The sequence below is a fragment of the Ostrea edulis genome, chromosome 4, assembly GCF_947568905.1.
Source record: "Ostrea edulis chromosome 4, xbOstEdul1.1, whole genome shotgun sequence".
Lineage (NCBI taxonomy): Eukaryota > Metazoa > Mollusca > Bivalvia > Ostreida > Ostreidae > Ostrea > Ostrea edulis.
In genome coordinates this window covers 5,603,995-5,625,082 of record NC_079167.1, presented here as the reverse complement: position 1 = coordinate 5,625,082, position 21,088 = coordinate 5,603,995, and the positions used below count along the sequence as shown (strand labels likewise).

At 34.6% G+C, this 21,088-nt stretch overlaps 1 protein-coding gene across 2 annotated transcripts in view; it reads left to right on the top strand.

Moving 5' to 3' along the window:
- Positions 1–21,088, top strand: part of LOC125668853 (sushi, von Willebrand factor type A, EGF and pentraxin domain-containing protein 1-like) — a 337,072-nt gene that overhangs the window by 139,895 nt on the left and 176,089 nt on the right. For both annotated transcript variants that reach the window (XM_056161741.1, XM_056161742.1), the window contains exons 27-31: positions 188–419; positions 4,603–4,746; positions 11,615–11,776; positions 12,552–12,719; positions 18,726–18,815. In XM_056161741.1, coding sequence (XP_056017716.1) covers positions 188–419; positions 4,603–4,746; positions 11,615–11,776; positions 12,552–12,719; positions 18,726–18,815 — 796 coding nt within the window. The remainder of the gene's footprint in view (positions 1–187; positions 420–4,602; positions 4,747–11,614; positions 11,777–12,551; positions 12,720–18,725; positions 18,816–21,088) is intronic.

Here is a 21,088-nt window from a genome sequence, read left to right as displayed (position 1 = left end):
CCCACCCAAATCAATTTGTGCCTTTTGTGTTGGAATAGTATTAACTTCTCTAATATCTTTAAAGAATTAAAATTAATAACTTCCATCATAATTTTTTTTTCAAAGGAAGAACTATGATGTTTTTTGTTGTCATGTGATGTGTACTCAAGTGACCACTAAGATGTATAGATGTCGCGTTTTGTTTTAGATTGATGTTAAATTCAAAGGAGAATTTCTTGGAAACAAAAGTGATTCAAATAGAGACTTCTGCACAGGTGTTGTGGCAGCAGTACCAAGCACTTTTCTACACTCAACATCAGTGCAGTGTCCATCAGAAACAGCATCAGTGACAGTCACATCTATGACAAAGACGGATTCAGGAAATAAATGCTCGGAAAATATGAATCTTATAAATACTGACTCTGGAAATCAACAGTGTGGTATGATTTGGCATTTATTTCAAACATTTTCATGATATGTATTACTTTCATTATTTTGAATGGTCATTTCAAAGCAGTCTGATTAAAACCAGCCCCCTTCTCGTCATGAAAGGGGGGGGGGGGGTTGGGTTGGGTTCCTGGTTTTAATCAGACTGATTTCAAAGGAAATTTCAGTGTTTTGAATTCATAATTCAAGTTATCATTTTTTAGGTCACCTGAGTAAACCTCAGGTGACCTATTGCAATTTGTTGTCGTCCGCAGTGCGTTAACAATTGAACATTTTTAACTTCTTAATAATTACCAGTCCAATTCTTTTCGAATTTGGTATGAAGCATCATTCGGACAAGGGGGATATAAGTTGTAAATTTCAGGACTCCAGCACCCCTGGGGCCTTAGGGGCTGGGCAAAAACTGCCCAAAATTGACCAATTTTCAAAAATCTTCTCGAGAACCACACACATGTAAGAAAAAATAAATGCATAGTGATGTAGAGCAGGAAGGCCTCTACCAAAATTGTAAATTTCATGATACCTGGGATAGGCGTTCTGACCCCAGGGTGGGGCCAAACTTGGTATGTAGTGTTTATGTGTAAAACACTTAAATAACATCTTTTTTAGTGCTATTTATACTAAAATGAAAGTAATTAGATATTTAGAAAGAGCAGGTAATCCTTTACCAAAATTGTAACTTTGATGATCCCAGGGGTAGGGGTTTCGGTATGGGTGGGGCAAAAATGGTCAGTTATTAAATGTGTGAACAATAGACATTTTTAACTTCTTCTTGATAACTATCATTCCAATTCTTTTCATATTTGGTATGAGGCATCTTTGGCAGAAGGGGGACATAATTTATAAATTTCATGATCCCCGGGGTAGGTGTTCTGACCCCAGGGCAGGGCCAAACTTGGTATATAGTGCTAAATGGATAGAGCAGGTAGCCTTTTACCAAAATTGTAAATTTGATTTTCTCCAGAGTAAGGGTTCTGACCCCAGGGTGGGGCCAAACTTAGTATATAGTATGTATGTGCAAGTTTGCTGATACTGTATAAAATGTAAAACTTTTACGGTACCAATTTTGATGCACCAGATGCGCATTTCGACAAATAATGTGTCTTCAGTGATGCTCAACCAAAATTTTTGAAATCCGAAATAACAATAAACTTTAAGAGCTATTTTAGGGGAAAACTGAGTGCCAAAAAGTGGAGTCAAATTTGAAATGAATTTCTAAATTTTATCACAGCAATTAAATATACATCCATATTTTCAAGGTAGTAACGAAGTACTTAGCTACTGGGCTGTAGAGACCTTCGGGGACTAACAGTCCACCAGCAGAGGTCTTAATGACCCAGGGGTCATAATGTAAAACTTAATACAGTACCAATTTTGATGCTCCAGATGTGCATTTCAACAAATAATGTCTCTTTAGTGATGCTCAACCAAAATTTTTGAAATCCGAAATAACAATAAACTTTAAGAGCTATTTTAGGGAAAAACAGAGTGTCAAAAAGTGGAGTCAAATTCGTCCAAGGATAAGAGCTATGCATGAGGGAGATAATTCTTAATTTTGAAATGAATTTCTTAATTTTATCACAGCAATTAAATATACATCCGTACCCTGCAGTACTTTCATATATTCTGTGTCGCAAAATAAACATGATACCGGTGTATCTGACCAGAATTTTTTGGAACTCTTCAGAAAAAGAAGTTACGAAAATTATGTTAATTAGTTATTAATCGATCTCCAGAAACATACATATACATGCAGCAACATGTAGCCTCCTCCCCCTCTCCTCCCCACACACACTTCTGCGTCACTTGGGCAACTCTTGTATACAAATTAGTGATGGCTAAAGACGACTCATTTCTGATATAAAAATATATGCCTGGTTTAAAGATTATTTTTCAGAAAAATCTTGTACTACAACATGAGTTATTGGATTAAATTTCTGATGTTTGGTAAGCAGATAAAACAAAAGAAAACGTCAATTTCCTACACCGTATGCACTTAGATGTTTACTTTATGAGATTTTATTGAGTCGCTAAAACAACTGACCGCTATGAAATGATTTAATTAACCACAATAAATTAGTTATTAATCGATCTCCAGAAACATACATATACATGCAGCAACATGTAGCCCCCCCCCCCTCCCCCGTTTTCCTGAGATTGTGTTAAATTATCACATACACCATTAAAGTTTGTTATTTATAGTAGTACATGCAAAGATCGATTCATTAGCTGGTCACTTGATATAGTAGCGGTGAATGGTAGTGGAAATGCAAGGTTGATCAATGAGTTCAACTCATGCACTGAAGAATAACACCCCGGGGGGTAGGATGGGGCCACAAGTGGGTGGGGGGGGGGTCAAAGTTTTACATACAAATATAGGAAAAATCTTTAAAAATCTTCTTCTCAAGAACCATTGGGCCAAAGAAGTTGACATTTACATGAAAGCTTTCTGACATAGTGTAGATTCAAGTTTGCAAATATCATGGCCTCCAGGGGTAGTTGGGGCCATAATAGGGACTAAGGTTTTACCTGCAAATATATATGGAAAGTCTTCAAATATGGGCCAAGGTGACTCAGGTGAGCGATGTGGCCCAAGGGCCTCTTGTTCTTCGTTTGTTTCCAACCCCTCAACTTTAAAAAACGGTGCTAAAATGTGCCTGAATTCACTATATCTGTTAGTACATATGTAACATGTGCTTGTTTACTGAAAAGTTGCCCAAGTTAACGCAGAAAACGTGATCTCGCTGAACATACTAAATATTAAAACCAGGACGGAATCGGAGACGAAATAATGGTTCCGATATTCCGTATTCTGATGAATTATCTAATTTAAAATTAGAGTATGTAAAATAAACAAACTCAAGCACACTCTAAATACATTTCTTGCCCGGAATTTTTTTTTAAAATAGAGTTTACAAAGGTACCATAGACATGGAATTTAAATATCTGATCAACTTCGTAAATTGAGTGTTTATGAATAAGCATTTGGCCCATCTTCACACATTATTTTGAACATTATAATACATGGTATAATTGGTATAATATAACACTTTTCAAAAAATCTAAAGAATCACAAGTATGTCAACTTAATATGTAAGTATCCTGATGTAGTGTAGAATCAATTCTGTTCACACCCTATGACTTTGGCAGGGCTACAAAAGGGTTTTAAAATCTTACAAGGGAGTGTTTATAAAAATTCTTTTAAAAAAAATCTTTCAAGAAGCATTTGGGGTTCAGTTAATAAAGTTATCTTCATGTAATGTAGATAACAGGATGTTTACAACATTACCCCCAGGGCCAAGGATCTGCTGTAGGGTTTAAAGTGTTACAATATAATAGTCTATTGAAAAATTCTGTGACATATTCTCTAAAAACACGAGTACAATTCAGAGCATGAGTGCTGGGAAAATAGACGGGTTTGAGATGTAACTCTCTGGTGAGCAATATGACCCATGCACTTCATGACCTGAGTGTAGTTTTTGCTAAGGTCTCTATTTCTCTGTAACTGCATGAATTATTCTCATTATACCCCATGCAACTTGTTGTGAAGGGTATGTTTTTGACCTTGTTAGTTAGTCATGCAGTCCTGTTTTCTCATCAGTGCAATTCCTCTGAAACCAATTAACCCAATTTCACAAAACTTTGTGAATCAAATGGCACCACTTTTTTGCATGTCATGGAAAAATCATATATGTAAAACGTTATAAGTTTAAGCTTTATCAATGATGTCAAGATGTAAAACAAATGAAAGTTATTTTTAGGCTACTTGTGAAAATATCAATACTCATGTAGTATATGTATAGCCCATATAATAAATATTAGATTGCTACCTGCAAATATTTGTTTTTAGCACATTTATTATTGCTCATGTAAAAAGTGTTAATCAATAGGGATATAGATATGAAATAAAATGTGAGACCTATACTGTTCTATATAACTTCTAGAATCCCACACAATGGCACCCAGAGCATGTTCATTATCTGCAAAAACTCTTAATGGTTATGACATTGCTGAGGGTGCTAGCAATGACCTAGAGCAATATTGTTTTGGCAACATATTGGTATCTATTGTAACATCATCACCTGCTATTTATACAATGTTAACCATATCATTGTCAACAAGATTTAAGATACATGTAAAATTTGAAAATCTGATGTTTAGACTTTTTTTTAACAGTTCCATGTCCACAGGGGATGTATTTCACTGCCAACAGCTGTCGGACATGTCCGGATGCTCAGTATCAAGACGCAGCAGGCCAGTCAATGTGTAAAGACTGTCCAGCAAATACTGTATCTAGGGATGATAGAACTGGGTGTACAGGTAAGGCCACAGTTTTTTTATTTCTTGGTTTACGGATCCGCCGACCCTAATTTCTAGGGAATCGGAAAAAAAAATAAAATGCAAAATTTCTACTTTTTTTTAATTCCCCCGATTCTACCCAACATGTCAAATCAAAAATACAAATAAAATGCATTTTCAATTTTACGAATAGAAAATAGTGAAACGCAAACCTATTGATTTGTATTTGGTAATCACTATTCGTTTTCCGAAATATCTTTATTCCGTATTTTTAAAAACCATGTCAACAGATATGGCCACGCACGATGACAGTAACGATACCTTTATCGTTCTTGCCGACGAAACAGATGCCAGATGGCATTTCATCACGAAAAAAAAAAAAAGGAATTGATAGAAATAAATATTTCTCATACAATTGGCGGTATTCTTGCTGCTAACATAACACGAAATGCAGTGCTATTTGGGTGTTTAAAGATGAGAGGAAGGTACAGTTGTTAATGTTAGCGACTTTACTAGATAGGATGTTCTATCGTTAAAGTGATAATGTCCTACGGACCCGGTTTGAGTGTGGTGAGGGCCTGTACCGAGACACAGTTAGATTATTCTAACTAGTGACTTTATACCACAGCAGTACATTTAATAATACATGTATTTGAATACATGTACGTGTGCATCTATGCCATGCATCAAAAATCCTAACAGGGAATAGAACAGTGTGAGAAATTGTTAGATATAAAAAAAAATATGACCATATAAAACTCAGAAAGGTATGCATATTTCTCCTAAATTAGTATACCTTGTGTAGTGGTGGAAAGAATTTGAGTATCAAATAAAAATGAAAAACAAGAAACATTTCTTTCAAAAAGGTGGTAGATAATTCCATGGGCATGTTTGTGGGGAAAAATGGGGTTAAAAATTATTTCATAGGGGTATAAACATTCTGAAATTAAAAATGGAATTACTACATACAATTGTAATATTGCTTATATTAATTTTTCTTTATGTTTACAATTTGTAAATGTAAAATCTTTATTGAGCATATACAGCAAAATTACTGAACAACATTATACAAATACTGGATACTTTACAACATCCAAGAGATATGATCTAATACGTTCTCGGCTTATGTTCTACCAAAGTGTAACATAGATACATGTAATAGTTATACACTGAATTTGAAATTGCATTTTGTTTTCAAAATTCATAACATACTAATCACTCTAAAGAATTTTTTATCTAATATTTTTAAAATACATGTTTTCTTTATTTGTACTCACGAAATAATGTTAATGATTTATTGAAAATAAGATAACGAGAGATATTTAAAAAATAATAATTTTTTTCTCCCTACCGACCCTAAATTTTATTTTTAAAATCCATAAACCAATAAATTTAAAAACTGTGGCCTAAAGGATTTCTGTGTTTTATTATTGATGCAGATCAGGATTTTTCCTGGATAAAGTATTTTTAAGCAATCAATGTAGAATATTAATATAGGGTTATTGAACTTATATCGGTGAATATTGGCACGAGTTGGCTGTCAAAATGCACGAGCTTGCGAGAAGAAGTTCAATAACCCTTTTATTATATAGCTAAAGTATTTGGTTGTTAAGTTATATCCATTTTCACTCAAACTACTCCAAAATAGACGAGAATTCATCAATATTGCCAGTGTGCAATAACAGCATGCATTTCTTAACTGTTCAATATTTAACCCGTCATTAATGCATGAAGCAAACTGATTTTGTAAATGGGGACATCATAATTTATGTACAGTAAAACATAATGCTTAAGTAAATATCAAATACCGGCTCTGTCAAATTCGGAGGACCGTCGTCTGCCATTTTTGCTTGTTTACGTCGTTACGGTAACGTCAATATTGAACGCTCATACTCGGAATGTTTCGGTCGCATACAATTTAATCAATGTAAAGTTAGCGTTCAATAAATTCTCAGGATATTGAACGCTAACATTCTCTAGATTTTACGCAGATTTTATATTAGACTATTTATTAGCTATATAATAAGAGTTATTATTGACCCTTTAAGTTCAATACTTGGTTTCATAATGTTGTTTCATAGAAACAAATTGACAAATATTATGAAATATATGTCAAACTGATACAAGACCCTGTTTTTTGGTTTTTTTTAGCTCACCTGAGCTGAAAGCTCAAGTGAGCTTTTCTGATCACCTGTAGTCCGGCGTCCGTCCGTCTGTAAACTTTTAGCATTTTTGACTTCTTCTCAAAAACCACTGGGCCAATTTCAACCAAAGTTGTCACAAAGCATCCTTAGGTAAAGGAAATTCTAAATAATTAAAATAAAGGGCCAGGCCACCTTCCAAGGGGAGATAATTAAGAAAAGGTAAAAATAGAGTAGGGTCATTAAAAAATCTTCTCAAGAACCACTGGGCCAGAAAAGATGAAATTTATAGATAAGCTTTATTAGGTAGTGCAGATTCTAAATTGTTCAAATCATGACCCCCGGGGGTAGGATGGGGCCACAAGGGGGGATCAAAGTTTTATATACAAATATATAGGAAAAATCTTTAAAAATCTTCTTCTCAAGAAGCACTGAGCCAGAAAAGCTTATATTTACATGAAAGCTTTCTGACATAGTGTAGATTCAAGTTTGTTCAAATCATTGTCCCCGGGGGTAGGATGGGGCCACAAGGGGGGATCAAAGTTTTACATACAAATATATAGGGAAATTCTATAAAAATCTTTTTCTCAAGGCCCGCTGAGCCAGAAAAGCTGGTATTTACATGAAAGCTTTCTGATATAGTGTAGATTCATGTTTGTTCAAATGATGGCCCCCGGGGGGTTAGGATGGGGCCACAATAAGGGATCAAAGTTTTACATACAAATATAGGAAAATTCTTTAACAATCTTCTTCTCAATAACCATTGGGCCAAAGAAGTTGACATTTACACGAAAGCTTTCTGACATTGTGTAGATTCAAGTTTGCAAAAATCATGGCCTCCAGGGGTAGGTTGGGGCCATACTAGGGACTAAGGTTTTACATGCAAATATATATGGAAAGTTTTCAGATATGGGCCAAGGTGACCCAGGTGAACGATGTGGCCCATGGGCCTCTTGGTGTTTTTTTAATGTCCGACAATGTACAGTAAAACTCAAATATATGAAAACATCGAACAAATGTACAGTTATAATGAATGAATAAGTAAGTCCCCAGTAAACCTGAATAACTGAAATAAAAAGTATTTACAATGAAAGCATCTATAACAAAGTGAATTTCAATGCTCAACCAATAAAAATCAGCGTAAATTTCAATCTGTATAACAAAATTTAACTTGCAACAAATCATCTTCAACATCAAACAAATCATTATGTAATCTTGTGTTCTCTGTTCCAACATAACCCTTGCTATATCCAGGGCATTCAAATGTTATTGGATGAATATATATCACTAAAAGTTATGTACATACCTGCTTTGTAGCAACACTTGATTCATTGTAATTTATTTTGCAAATTGACTATAGTTGTATAGTGAAGAACACTTACAGCAAATCTTATTTTCTTAGATCCCCAAAATACACTCTGTATGTTTTGCATAGCTCTTAAGAAATTTCAAGTCTGGAAGAAATTGCTCACATTGCCATTTTTAACAATCTAAATTGGAATCATGACATGCACTATGTGATTGCTCTAACACAGGGTATACCAATCAGGTGATTTACCTGCATACCTATTGAACATAATGCTTGACTGATAACAGATAGAAGGGTAGGTGGTAATTGAATCACAAATTTGAAAATATATGGGCCAAAACTTTTTTATACCAATGTTTCAGTATTTTTGATTGCTTTAAAAATTTTCATTTTACAGTATTTGATACAAGGGTTATTTTATGACCAGACAGTGTGTTGTGACTCAACCATGGTCATTGAATAAGATCCAAGGTCACAAATAAAAACTTAGAAATATATTTGCATAGTGTCATGCCAACTTTTAAAAATCTCTATGGGAGATTTTGCGGGCAACAACCTTATTTCAAAGCTCTAAATTTACGGCATTTGTCGTGAAAATAAATATTGGTCTTTTCAAAGAAAATATCAATCTTATCATATATTAACACAACATCAAGTGTATTTTACCATTAACTTCAACAAAACTAAAAACAAAACCACAGTTTGAATGATATACATAATTATTTTATTAAAATCATCAACTATTCAGCAAAAAGTTGAAGATAAACTAATACATCCCCTACAACAATAAGTTACACACATATTATTAAATAATACTTGAAGTTGTATCATTTTACACCATAAGATGACTGGACTATACACATGTATATCAAAATTTTAATTAAAGCACAAAGCACATGCATTTAAGTACGACTACAGAGGCGATCTTGCTGTCTGTTAGCATGGCCTTATAGAGTCTGGTGGGACAATCTGCAGCTAGAAAAGGAGTGTTCTGCCCTAGCTGCCATGAAGTTCGCAATCAAATCCTTTGCAACCATAACATTTGAAATGAATACAATTATCAAACTATATTCTTTGAAATTGTAAATGAAGGCTACTTTCTAATATCGAATTTAATTTAGCTGGCTAAAGTACAGACTTGTTTGATTTACATATCACAAAGTATATTTTCAATACTAGACTCCCTATTATTTTATAATACATCGCTACAGATTTAGATATATAAATTGAAAAAAATATGTTTGATGACACAACCTATTGCATATCTTGGATGCTGCATGCAACCATCCCAGAAGGCGAAAATCTGGAATGTCCGATTGTTTGGTGGTGTACATGACTATCATCTTTGTCATTCATGTTCTTGTATAGAATATGCCTATTTGAAATCTGTCTTCCCGATTAATTACTATCAAAACATGCTCCTCACTGTTCAATAAACACCCCAACACAGGTAGATCAGGTAAATTACAGTATCCTGATACCACGCAACACAGGTAAACAACAATGGTTGACTATCAATCTGATTAAAATCAGATCCTCGATCCGCTCCTCTTTCTTCATCTTGTTTTTAGCGACAAGAAAAGATGAAAGAAGAGGAGCAGATCGAGGATCTGATTTTAATCAGATTGGTTGACTATTGTCCTGATTTTTTATTGGCTAGCCACAAAGAAATGGCACAGGATTTTAATTTCAGGTTGAAAATCTGGTTTTGTTTTCATAAATTGGGCTACAATTTTTACAAAATCAGGATTTCTTGGGGATTTTGTTTTCCCCGATCGGGATAGCAGAAATCAGGCTGAAAATCAGGAAAAAAATCCGACCTAAATCGGGAAAGTTGGCATGTGTGTATTTGTCCAGGTCATAATTTCATTAAAAAATATCAGACAAAATGAAAGTTGGTTTGGGCCATGAAAGACTGACACCATCCAGTTGTCATTGAAGCATCAGTTTGAAAATTTCTATTACAGTCAAAACTGCCATAGTGGCCCACTGTATTAAGCGACTCGCTGTCGTATGTGACCATAACCCCCCCCCCCCCCCCCCCCAAGACGTTACTCTATATATTGTACCTGTATTAAACGACCACCTGTCTGACGCGACCAACGACCATGATTTTTACAACCTTTTCATGTATTTTCACGAAATTTTACCTCTATTTAACGACTACGTTTTTCGATTACAACGCGATTACTACTTTCGATTTTCGTTGAGCCGACTATTCTGGGAATTATCGCCCCTAACACTTTCGTTTTCAAACGCACGACTATTCTGGGAATAATCGCCCCTAACACTTTCGTTTTATAACGCATAGTTTGGCAGTGATTTTGTTTAGTAGGCCCTCTGTATAAATTATTATACCCAATCTGTCAACATGCAGGGTCGTGTGTGATTAATTAATAAAACCCAAGTTGTTGTTTATTTAACAAAATCAAGGATCAGGGAATCAAGGTCGGTGTATTTGAAGGTGTGAATTTCGACAAACTTTAAGAAGTGCCGGGTACGCTAGATCGGAAATGAAAATCTACCACTTGTTATACCATTATGTGAAAAATTTGCCTGATTGCGATATAAATCAGGTAAATATTGTGCTTAGGACTGAAATTCTAAACGGAGTATTCGCAGTTTTCCTGCATGAGATACTCAAGGTTTCCAGAATAATGATCGGAACTAGCGGCTCACTTTGACATGTCCCGAGTATTTGACACGTCCAAGTTCAAGAAAGTTGCCTGCATTAGTTCAAAGATTAAAAGGTTTGCTGTGCATGTACAATGTACAATGGACATTGTGATTTATTTGATGTTTCTCAAATTGAATAACATATTTCCAGCATGTATTGTACAAAAGGAGACACAACACTTCATCATTTGCTTTCTTAGCATTGATTTTTTTAGTTACACTGTACAAATAGGCTATACATAAATATTCTTTACAACAAAGTGTTTATAAGTTTTAGAAAATTTGCATGCTGTTCATAAATTAGATTTAAATCTCATGTAAATGTGTAAATATGAAATGCATGTTTATTATAATAGTGTATTATTAATTTTATTTTACAACTATTAAAACCGTACTTGATATTCTTAATGATAAATTCCAAATACATCCAGTCATTTTCTCCATTGTACAATTTATTTGCGAAATTTTATCAATTAACTGCGGAAAATAGGCAACCTGTATTAAGAGACCACCTGTCATATGTGACCTTTTTCCACTCTCCGCTGGACGGTCTCTTAATACAGGTTTGACTGTATAAGGTTTTTAATATATGATACTCTGGTGATTGTTGAGGCCCTTGGACCTCTTTACTTTAGCTCAAGAGATGGTTTTGTTTGGCCATCGAATGGTGCCTGTCCTTGTATTGGTATGAATGTATTGTTATTGATTACTAGTACAAAATACATTATGAAGTTATCCTTATTTGTAACAATTATTTTGTTAGCCCAATGTCCACTGGGCTCAGTCTCAAAGGATGGAATGACTGGTTGTCAGCCCTGCAAAAAAGATGAGTACTGGATGAATGCTACACATTGTGAACCATGTCCAGCTGGTTATGTCACAGACCCTCTGCTAAATGGAGCAACTAATATTGGAGAATGTAAAGGTGAGAATCAGAATTTTCTTCTGCTGCAACAGATACGGCAATACAGTTAATGTTTGAAAATTTTATCCTTTTTATTTCTTGAACATTTAGCAAGCAACCTGGGTGCATAGTTACAGTCAATGCAACCAAACATTTGTACTTATATAGAAATTGCCCTTGTCTGTTTATCCATCCATTCTGTTGTCTGTCTATCTTCTGTTCTTTCATCCAACTTAATGTTTTAAACATATTTTTATAATGGAGAGGCAAGAACCCCGTAAGTTGTAAGAACTTGTGTTCAAACCCTGTTGTATATTATATATATGCAATAAAATATGTTCAAATCAATGAAGATATATAAGAAGTTTTTGTTGGGCTAACGGTTGATAGGTATATATAGAAGCTTTTGTTTGGCAAAGTGGTTGATGATGACTAGCTAACCAATGTGTTGCAAACTAGGAATGAAGGTCATTTGACCAGGCCAAAATCTCTGGATTAAAATAATTAACTAAAACAAGAAATTTGGACCACAAGTTTGTGATGGAGAGACCTTTGAGACTTGCGTATATGAACAGACAATGATGTCATCTCTACAAGGCTATATCAATACTTATCTATATCCTAACTTTCTGATGGTAGTCATTAGAAGCTCATACTTGCCACAGATTTTGACTATCATCAATCAAGGTGATGCTATATGAAGGTCACAATCGTTCTTTCCTGAAACTTTTGGACGAAGTTAAATTGAACAAGATATACTTGATGTAGGTGTTCATTGTTGTATTTTGATTTACAGTTCCTTGTCCAGCTGGAAAGTACTCCCTGAATGGGTATGAACCATGTCAGGACTGTCCCCTTCATCACTACCAAACAGATGAGGGAAAAACAATGTGTAGCGAATGTTCACAGGACCAAAGGACTCTAACAACCGGCAAGAATAGTTCCTCTGACTGTGTTGTCTTTGGTATGTATACTTCCACAAAAAATGATATCGCAACCAAATACACAATCTGTATGATGTTTTATTACAAAAACAACTATTTGCAAAATTACATCCCAACAAATATTGCAGAATCCATGACAGCCCCCACCACTCAGTGAATGTTATGATATGGACATGTAAACCTATAAATGATATGACACTGAGTTGCAGTATGTGTGGTGGTCAGTTGGAGTTGATCGCTGGTGATCAGATAGCTCAATTTGTAGAGCACATGTCCAGAGATCAATGGGCCCATGTTTGAATCCTGGTCTGGTCTATTGCATTTTCTACCTCCCTGCTACATGTGTGATCTATGGGAAATTCTTAGTTTGATGGTTGTCATAGATCCTGAAAGTTTGTTCAGTTTCAAACGATATAAGATTTGTGACATTGGCAAACATTGTATGTTGACTCTCATATAAAAGTGTCCTGTTGGTCTAGCTTTTCCTCTTTGGATCTTGTTCACAAGTGTATAACAATTTACTAATCACAATCGGTTTTAACAAAATTGTGGTGAATTAGAAAAAATGTGGAAAATCAAAATCTATGTAGGATTTTGGGGGATGATCCAAAGAGGGTCAATTTTATTTGACAGTTGGGGTGACTTCAACTGGAACTATAATATCTAGTAACAACCAGTCAGGTAGAGTTCCGACTAAAGTTACCTCCTTTACCTGAATCGAATCTGACTTCTAATCAGGATTAATAGAATTCAAAGATGGAGGCTGAAAAAGTGGACAATTTTTGTATGTAAAAAGGATGATAAATTAAACATAAACAATTTATTTACTTATCAAATTATTAAGTTGGTTCTTATTCTTCTTCCGCTTCTTTCTCGTGTCTAAAACTGTCTGACACCGTTCTCCGTAACCAGTCGATGAAAGTAATAGATATTCAAGGACATGATAGGCCAATGTATCTAGATGTGTAAAAATGTTTTTGTTTTCAGATTGAAGAGAATTAAGGTACATTTTGGGGAGATCGAATAGGGGTGGGGTTTAACATAGAACTCTTAAGGTAGATCTATACCTACCTACCTATCCTCTTCGTGCCCGGTGGCACATAAGGCTGAAGGTAGATTTATATTCGGCCTTAAATGGACTCAATCATGAAAACATTGCCTTTACAAGATAAACATATATTCCAGTAATAGATAGACATTGAAAAATATATATGTTGACATGCAATTTTCATTGTTATTGCTTCTCAAAAGTAAGCACTCCATCAACATTAAGGAAAATGCACTCCTTTATTTTTCTTAATAATTATTATTTTCCCAAACAAATGGGCTGTAATAAGCAACATAGACTATATACTCTTTATTTAATGATATGTAATCATTTATTCTAATAAATTGGAATAAATATTTTCCTAATGTACACTTTGTGAGCCCAAACATGTTAAAAGAAATACCATTTGACGTCAATATTGGTCTTTTCCCTAATTTTTATGGACTAAACCTTGAAGTAATTGGTTTTAATTTACAGATTATTATCTTAGAATAAAGATTTGAGGAAGAAAATCATATGTTGACATATTATTTTAGAAGCTATCAGCTCTACAACAAGTCCACCACAACCCCCCCCCCCCCCCCCCCCCCTAAAATCTTGAAAAATTATACATTATCATATCATCGCAAGACATGTGAAGTTTGAGCATATTTACAACCTTGGATAATAATTTGAACTATTCTAAACTATAACTATTATAAGATACATGTGGTTTACAATTAAATTTACCTTTTCATCTGAAAAAAAAAAATTCTAGAGAAGGCTTTGCACAATGTAAATGTAAAACGAAAGTAACAAACTGAATTTTGATTATATGATTATTATATGATTGATGCATACGTGTAATGTGTGATATATCTTATATCCTGAGACAAAGTTTTAGATGAATCTCCACAGGTCATGAAATCATTTACATGTACATAAATTGGATGCATGTACATGTACGCCACTTACGACGGTCTAAGTAGATGCAATCTCAATAAGGAACTACTAGATGCTGCCCCTATAATTTTGAAAAAAGGAGAGAGGATGAGGAAAAAATGACCAATTCATGACGGTCGGTGAAATAAAACAAATTATTTGCAGCTGATCTTTGAAGCTTGTGTCAATATCTGTAACATTGTAGCAGCGAACACAACTACGATATCTGTGGTCACTGGAGCAGCGAAATGGGAACTATTCTTTTTTACACGAGTGTACCATGTATTTGTTGATGATAATTTGGAACCTATTCTAACCCGGATGCTCACAAAAGAAATATTATCATGATGCTCGTGGAAATCTAAATTGATCTGACCTCCCCCCCCTTTCCCATCTGTGATCTCCCCCACTTTCTGATGCCCTGCAATTCCATATGTTGAACATTTGGATCATAGTAAAACTTTTACATACATGATAGTCAATGTACACTGAATGCCTCACGGTCATGTACAATTAAGAAATAAAAAGAGAATGACAAGGCCTACAAATTAGTATCAAGGTCAAGTGACTCCAGTGACCTTGACCTCTTACCATGAACATAAAAACTGGTATAGCTTTAAAATTGGGACTAATAGCAAGGTGGAATCTTCAGAAATAACAAAAGGATGACAGGACCTGCAAACTATTATTAAGGTCAAGTGAGTCCATTAACAATAAAGTTAGGGCAGAATTGTATGGTTTTGGAACATGCTAGCATGGGAAGTTTAGCAAATCTAACACAATGCCAAAACAACTTTGGAAATGCTCATATAAAATTCAACTGATATGAAATGAGCTAAAAGAACAACCATATTCCCCAATACTTTCTTATTTTATTTCATTTCATTTTGTATTTAATTTTAAGTTTACTTCTGAAGAATTTTCAGACATGAAGTCAAGTTCTTCTTTGACTGCTTTCCCACATTTTGAAAATGATGTTCTCTGCCTGATATCAGCTTGTAATAGTTACAATATTGATTTCACATATTTATTGTTAGCAAGAAATTAATTAATGAATAAAGTTATATGGAATTAATTTAATATCAAGTACCGTATGTTTGCAAGTTGTAAGTAACCCAGTGTAAATGTAAGTGTAACCCAGTGTAAAACTTATACGGTACCAATTTTGATGCACCAGATGCGCATTTCGACAAATAATGTCTCTTCAGTGATGCTCAAGCCGAAATTTTGGAAATCCGAAATAACAATAAACTTGTAAGAGCTAAAAGGAAAAACAGAGTGCCAAAGACTGGAGCAAATTTCGTCTAAGGATCAGAGCTATGCATGAGGCAGATAATCCTTAATTTTGAAATGCATTTCTAAATCTTATCACAGCAATTAAATATACATCTGTACCCTGCAGTACTTTTATATAGTCTGTGTCGCAAAATAAACGTGATACCGGTGTATCTGACCAATTATATATCCGTATTTTCAAGCTAATAACGAGGTACTTAGCTACTGGGCTGTAGAGACCCTCGGGGACTAACAGTCCACCAGCTGAGTCCTCGACCCAGGGGTCGTAATGTAAAACTTGTACGGTACCAATTTTGATGCACCAATATTAAACATACTTTGATGCTAAATCAATTCTCTAAGGGATATAGCTCCACCCATGTGTGACGTCATAGTTTAAATTATGTAAAATATTTATTTAATTAAACTTAAATTGTATATGAAAAAATGTACCTTATGGAGGAATTTTATTCACTGGGTTTTATTAAAAATTGAATTAGTAAACTATTTGATACTGCAAAAGTTTATATTTTTGTCCCCCCCCCCCCCCACGACAACACAGAAGGGTATACATAAAAATACCGGTGTTCATGCGTGCGTTCGTCCGTCCCACTTGGTTTTGTGGACGCAAATTCTCTGAAACCACTCAACGGATTTTGTTCAAATTGTGTAGGATTGTTAGTTACCATATGTACTCAATCATATTGATTCTCCATTTTGATTCAACAAATTTTACAGGAGTTATGGGACTTTGTTGAATTTGTACATGCTACACTATAGGAACACTTTGTGAATGCAACTCCTCAGAAACCGTTCAATGAATTTTATTCTAATTTTTAACTCCCGGGGTTAGGATGGAGCCACAATATGGGATTAAAGTTTTACATACTAATATATAGAGAAAATCTTTAAAAATCTTCTCAAGATCCATTTGACCAAAGAAGTTTACATTTATATGAAACCTTCCTGACATAGCTTCCTGACATAGTGCAGATTCAAGTTTGTAAAAATCATGGTCCTTGGGGGTAGGTTGGGGCCACAATAGGGACCAAAGTTTTACGTGCGAATATATATGGAAAATCTTTAGATATGCCAGAGTGACTCAGGTGAGTGATGTGGCCCATGGGCCTCTTGTTTAGGGTTGTTAGTCACCATATGTGGTTAATCATATTACACCGTCATTTTAGTTTGACAAATTTTATGAGTTATAAGACTTTGTTGAATTTGTACGTGCTACACTAAGTAGGAACATTGGATGCAACTCCTCAGAGACCGCTGTACGGATTTTGTTCAAATTTGGTAGAATTGTTCGTCACCATATGTAGTTGATCATATTGTGCCATCATTTTGTTTCGACAAATTTTACAGGAATTATAGGTCTTTTGTACTTTAACTTTTTTGTGATGATGGGGGACACCAGGGTACAAGTAGCAATCTTGTCTATAAAGAATCGATCAAATGTTGTCAAGGGCAATAACTTCTTATTGCATGTCTTTTAAATGATTTCCCTGATACCCACAATTAATTTATATAATATATTTATGAATTATCAGTTCTTTTAAACTGTTGAAATTAAAATTTTACAGTCTGCGAAATTAGCGGTAAGTCCGAACGCCCGCGGCCAGTGATTTTCCTGTAAAATCTGCTTGGCAACAAGTCCGACTGGCTTGTAAAAATAATTACCCATCGGAGTTTTAATTTGACAAGCGGAAGTAAATAAATATTACGTGCATGCACAAGTCATAGAATTAGAATAACTCACCCCAAACAAAGTCATTTGTCCCATTAATTACGCGTCTTCACTCGGTCTGTTCCGGATTTGTCTTGAAAATTATTCAGATTTCGCATGCGTATAATTACATTTTTTTTTCGGGCAAGCGAAATTGAGTTCGGGCATGTATATTTCCTGAAAATGGTTGCCCGAATGGCTTGTGGTTTGCAAATCTTAATATCATTGACTGATTTTAAACCTGTTTTTATTATGCTGTTTAATGAAAATGTGCAATTTTCTAATTTGTGTTTGTATGTCTGACATCTTTAGAAAGGTGGTAGCATATATATACATTTTCTTTGGTTATTGATTTAATGTAAACCATATTAAGTGGAAATTAATACAGTTTTCTACTTTGATTCATTAATGTTGGTAAGTAACATGAGGGTTGAGCTATTTAAATATACTTCTTAATTTGAATGAATGGCCTCTAGTTTTAATTTTGTAAGTAAAATAATGCTGTTTTTAGCTATATTTAGATCTAAAACTTCATAGTTATTTCGGATTTCAAACATTTCAGTTGAGCATCACTGAAGATACATTATTTGTCGAAATGCGCATCTGGTGCATCAAAATTGGTACCGTATAAGTTTTACATTATGACCCCTGGGTCGAGGCCTCTGCTGGTGGACTGTTAGTCCCCGAGGGTCTCTACAGTCCAGTAGCTAAGTACTTCGTTACTAGCTTGAAAATACGGATGTATGTTTAATTGCTGTTATAAAATTTAGAAATTCATTTCAAAATTAAGGATTATCTCCCTCATGCATAGCCCTTATCCTTGGACGAATTTGGCTGCACTTGTTTGGCACGCTGTTTTTGGCTATATTTAGATCTAAAACTTCATAGTTATTTCGGATTTCAAACATTTCGGTTGAGCATCACTGAAGAGACATTATTTGTCGAAATGCGCATATGGTGCATCAAAATTGGTATCGTATAAGTTTTACATATATATATATATAAATTTTTGGTTAAGACTTTCTTCAAACAATTTTTTTTTTAAATGTGCAGATCCAGCAGAATGTAATACAACAAAGAAGAACTGTGGAAATGGAAAATGCCACTTTCTAAACCATGAAGCAGTTTGTGCTTGTTATGAAGGTATTATAGTCACTGTATTTAGATGTAGATTTCAGCAATGCTACTTTTCTAGTGAAATTTCATATTCAAACATATATATTTTCTCAGAGTGATTTCTTCTGTTTCCTATTACGTGACTTTGATATTTAATTTGATGATGTAAATGTTGGAGGCCTTCCGAGCATCCAGATAACCTTAGTATACATGTATATATGAGAGGAAGGCTTGTAACTCTTATTACAAGGTACCCAACAGTTAAGAAAATGAATAAGTAAAAGCATTTTGTTCTGCATTCTGCAACTTTTGACGTGCACATGACTTATCTAGATTTCATAAAATAATCCCAAGTACATATACTTCCCGAGATATTTTAAAATCTTTATTTTAATCAACATTCCACTGAATACTGTTATATCACGTTTACACAGACAGCATTCGCAATGCATTGACAAATGTATCTTGTAACCTTCGTCCAGTAACATTTTGGAGTTGAAAATCTCGTCTCAATTCAAAAATAAATTCGAAAGCTACAGAATGCAGTATATCTCAAAATGCCTTTATTATGTCTCCCCTTCCTAGAAGGGGGGCATTGATTTAGTGAGAATTCTTCTTCTGCTTCTCATACAAAGTTTGTCATGGCCATAACTTTTTTGTCTTTTGACATAGGCCTTTGATATTTGGAATATGGTATGTTGCGTGCCATTTCTTTTTACCTTTGAGCATTTTTTGTTGTTGTCTGGACCATAACTTTTTCGTTTTTTGACATAGGACCATAACTTTTTCGTTTTTTGACATAGACCTTTGATACTTGGTATGTTGGTAAGTTTTATTTACTATCATATGTTCACAACAATGTTCCTTGGATACCATCGTCAGAAACCCACAGTCGGTCGCACTTCTTTTACCTCTCGTGGGACCCAACGTCAATATTTTCGCATAACTCATTAAAATGTATGACCTTACATGACCTATCTAGGACCAATGGGAATTGTTGTAAGTATTCACAAAACTCTTAAGTATCGGCAGTCATGGCCGTACCCATGAAAGTGTGTGTGTTTTGTTGTGTCACTTTCAAAGATCGAGGTTACAGGGCTCTGTCGTAAAAAAAAACTTCACTTGAACTGTACAGCTATGCTGTAGAGTGCCACAACTTTCACCCAACAGACACATTACTTGCATACAGCCTATGTACAAATAAATTAAATCAGGTATGCAAATTCAATGAGTCAATGGTCACAAAAGTGTTCCAAATGAAGGGGGAAAGAGATAAGTAGTTAGGTTTGTTTATATTTTGAATAAAATTGATTTTAACACAAACTGACAAAGAAGTTGTAAAGCATCTCGCATCAGAAGTGTTGTTTTTCTATGCTCCTGAACAATGGAAATAGGGGGCTTTTTCATTGGTTGAATATCGCAATAAGGAATGGTAAAGCGACCAATAGCATAAAGAAGCTGAGACACACCTTCCAGTGGAAATATCGGCATTGTGTCCCATGGGAGGTAAAAGAAGTGTGACTGACCAACGATGCTTGAATACTGATCCTTTTATTTCATATTTAAGGCTACCAGTATATTTATCGTCATAATGCACGTGTATTAAATTACCAATGCTATTTAAAATCATCTGACAGTAGATGCTGTAACTTTATGAGATGAATTCTTTACTTTGGTCATAAAACACCAGTTTTTGCAAAACCTTGATAGATAGAATTATTACACCACATCCAAGTAATGGTAATCTGTAATAATAAATGCATAAGCAATGCAGCTAAACACTTATTTTATAACAATATATCCAAAATATGGTAACCTCTTACAAATTTAGATTTATTAGCTCACCTGAGTTACTCAGGTGACCTTTTGCAATTGGTCTGCGTCTGTCGTGTGTTAACAGTTGAACATTTTTAACTTCTTGATAACTACCATTCCAATTCTTTTCAAATTTGGTATGAAGCATTTTTTGGACAAGGGGGACATAAGTTGTAATTTTCAGGACTCCTGCACCCCCTGGGGCCTTTGGGGTGCGGCAAAAACTGCCAAAAATTGACCAATTTTCAAAAATAAATTTCTCTGGAACCACACATGTGTAAGAAAAACTAAATGCATCATGATGTAGAGCAGGAAGGCCTCTACCAAAATTGCAAATTTTATGATTCCCAGGGTAGCGTTTCTCACCCTAGGGTGGGGCCAAACTTGGTATATAATGTTTATATGTAAAACACTTAAATAACACCTTCTTTAGTGCTATTGATACTAAATAGATGTTTAGAAAAAATAGGTAGTCCTTTACCAAA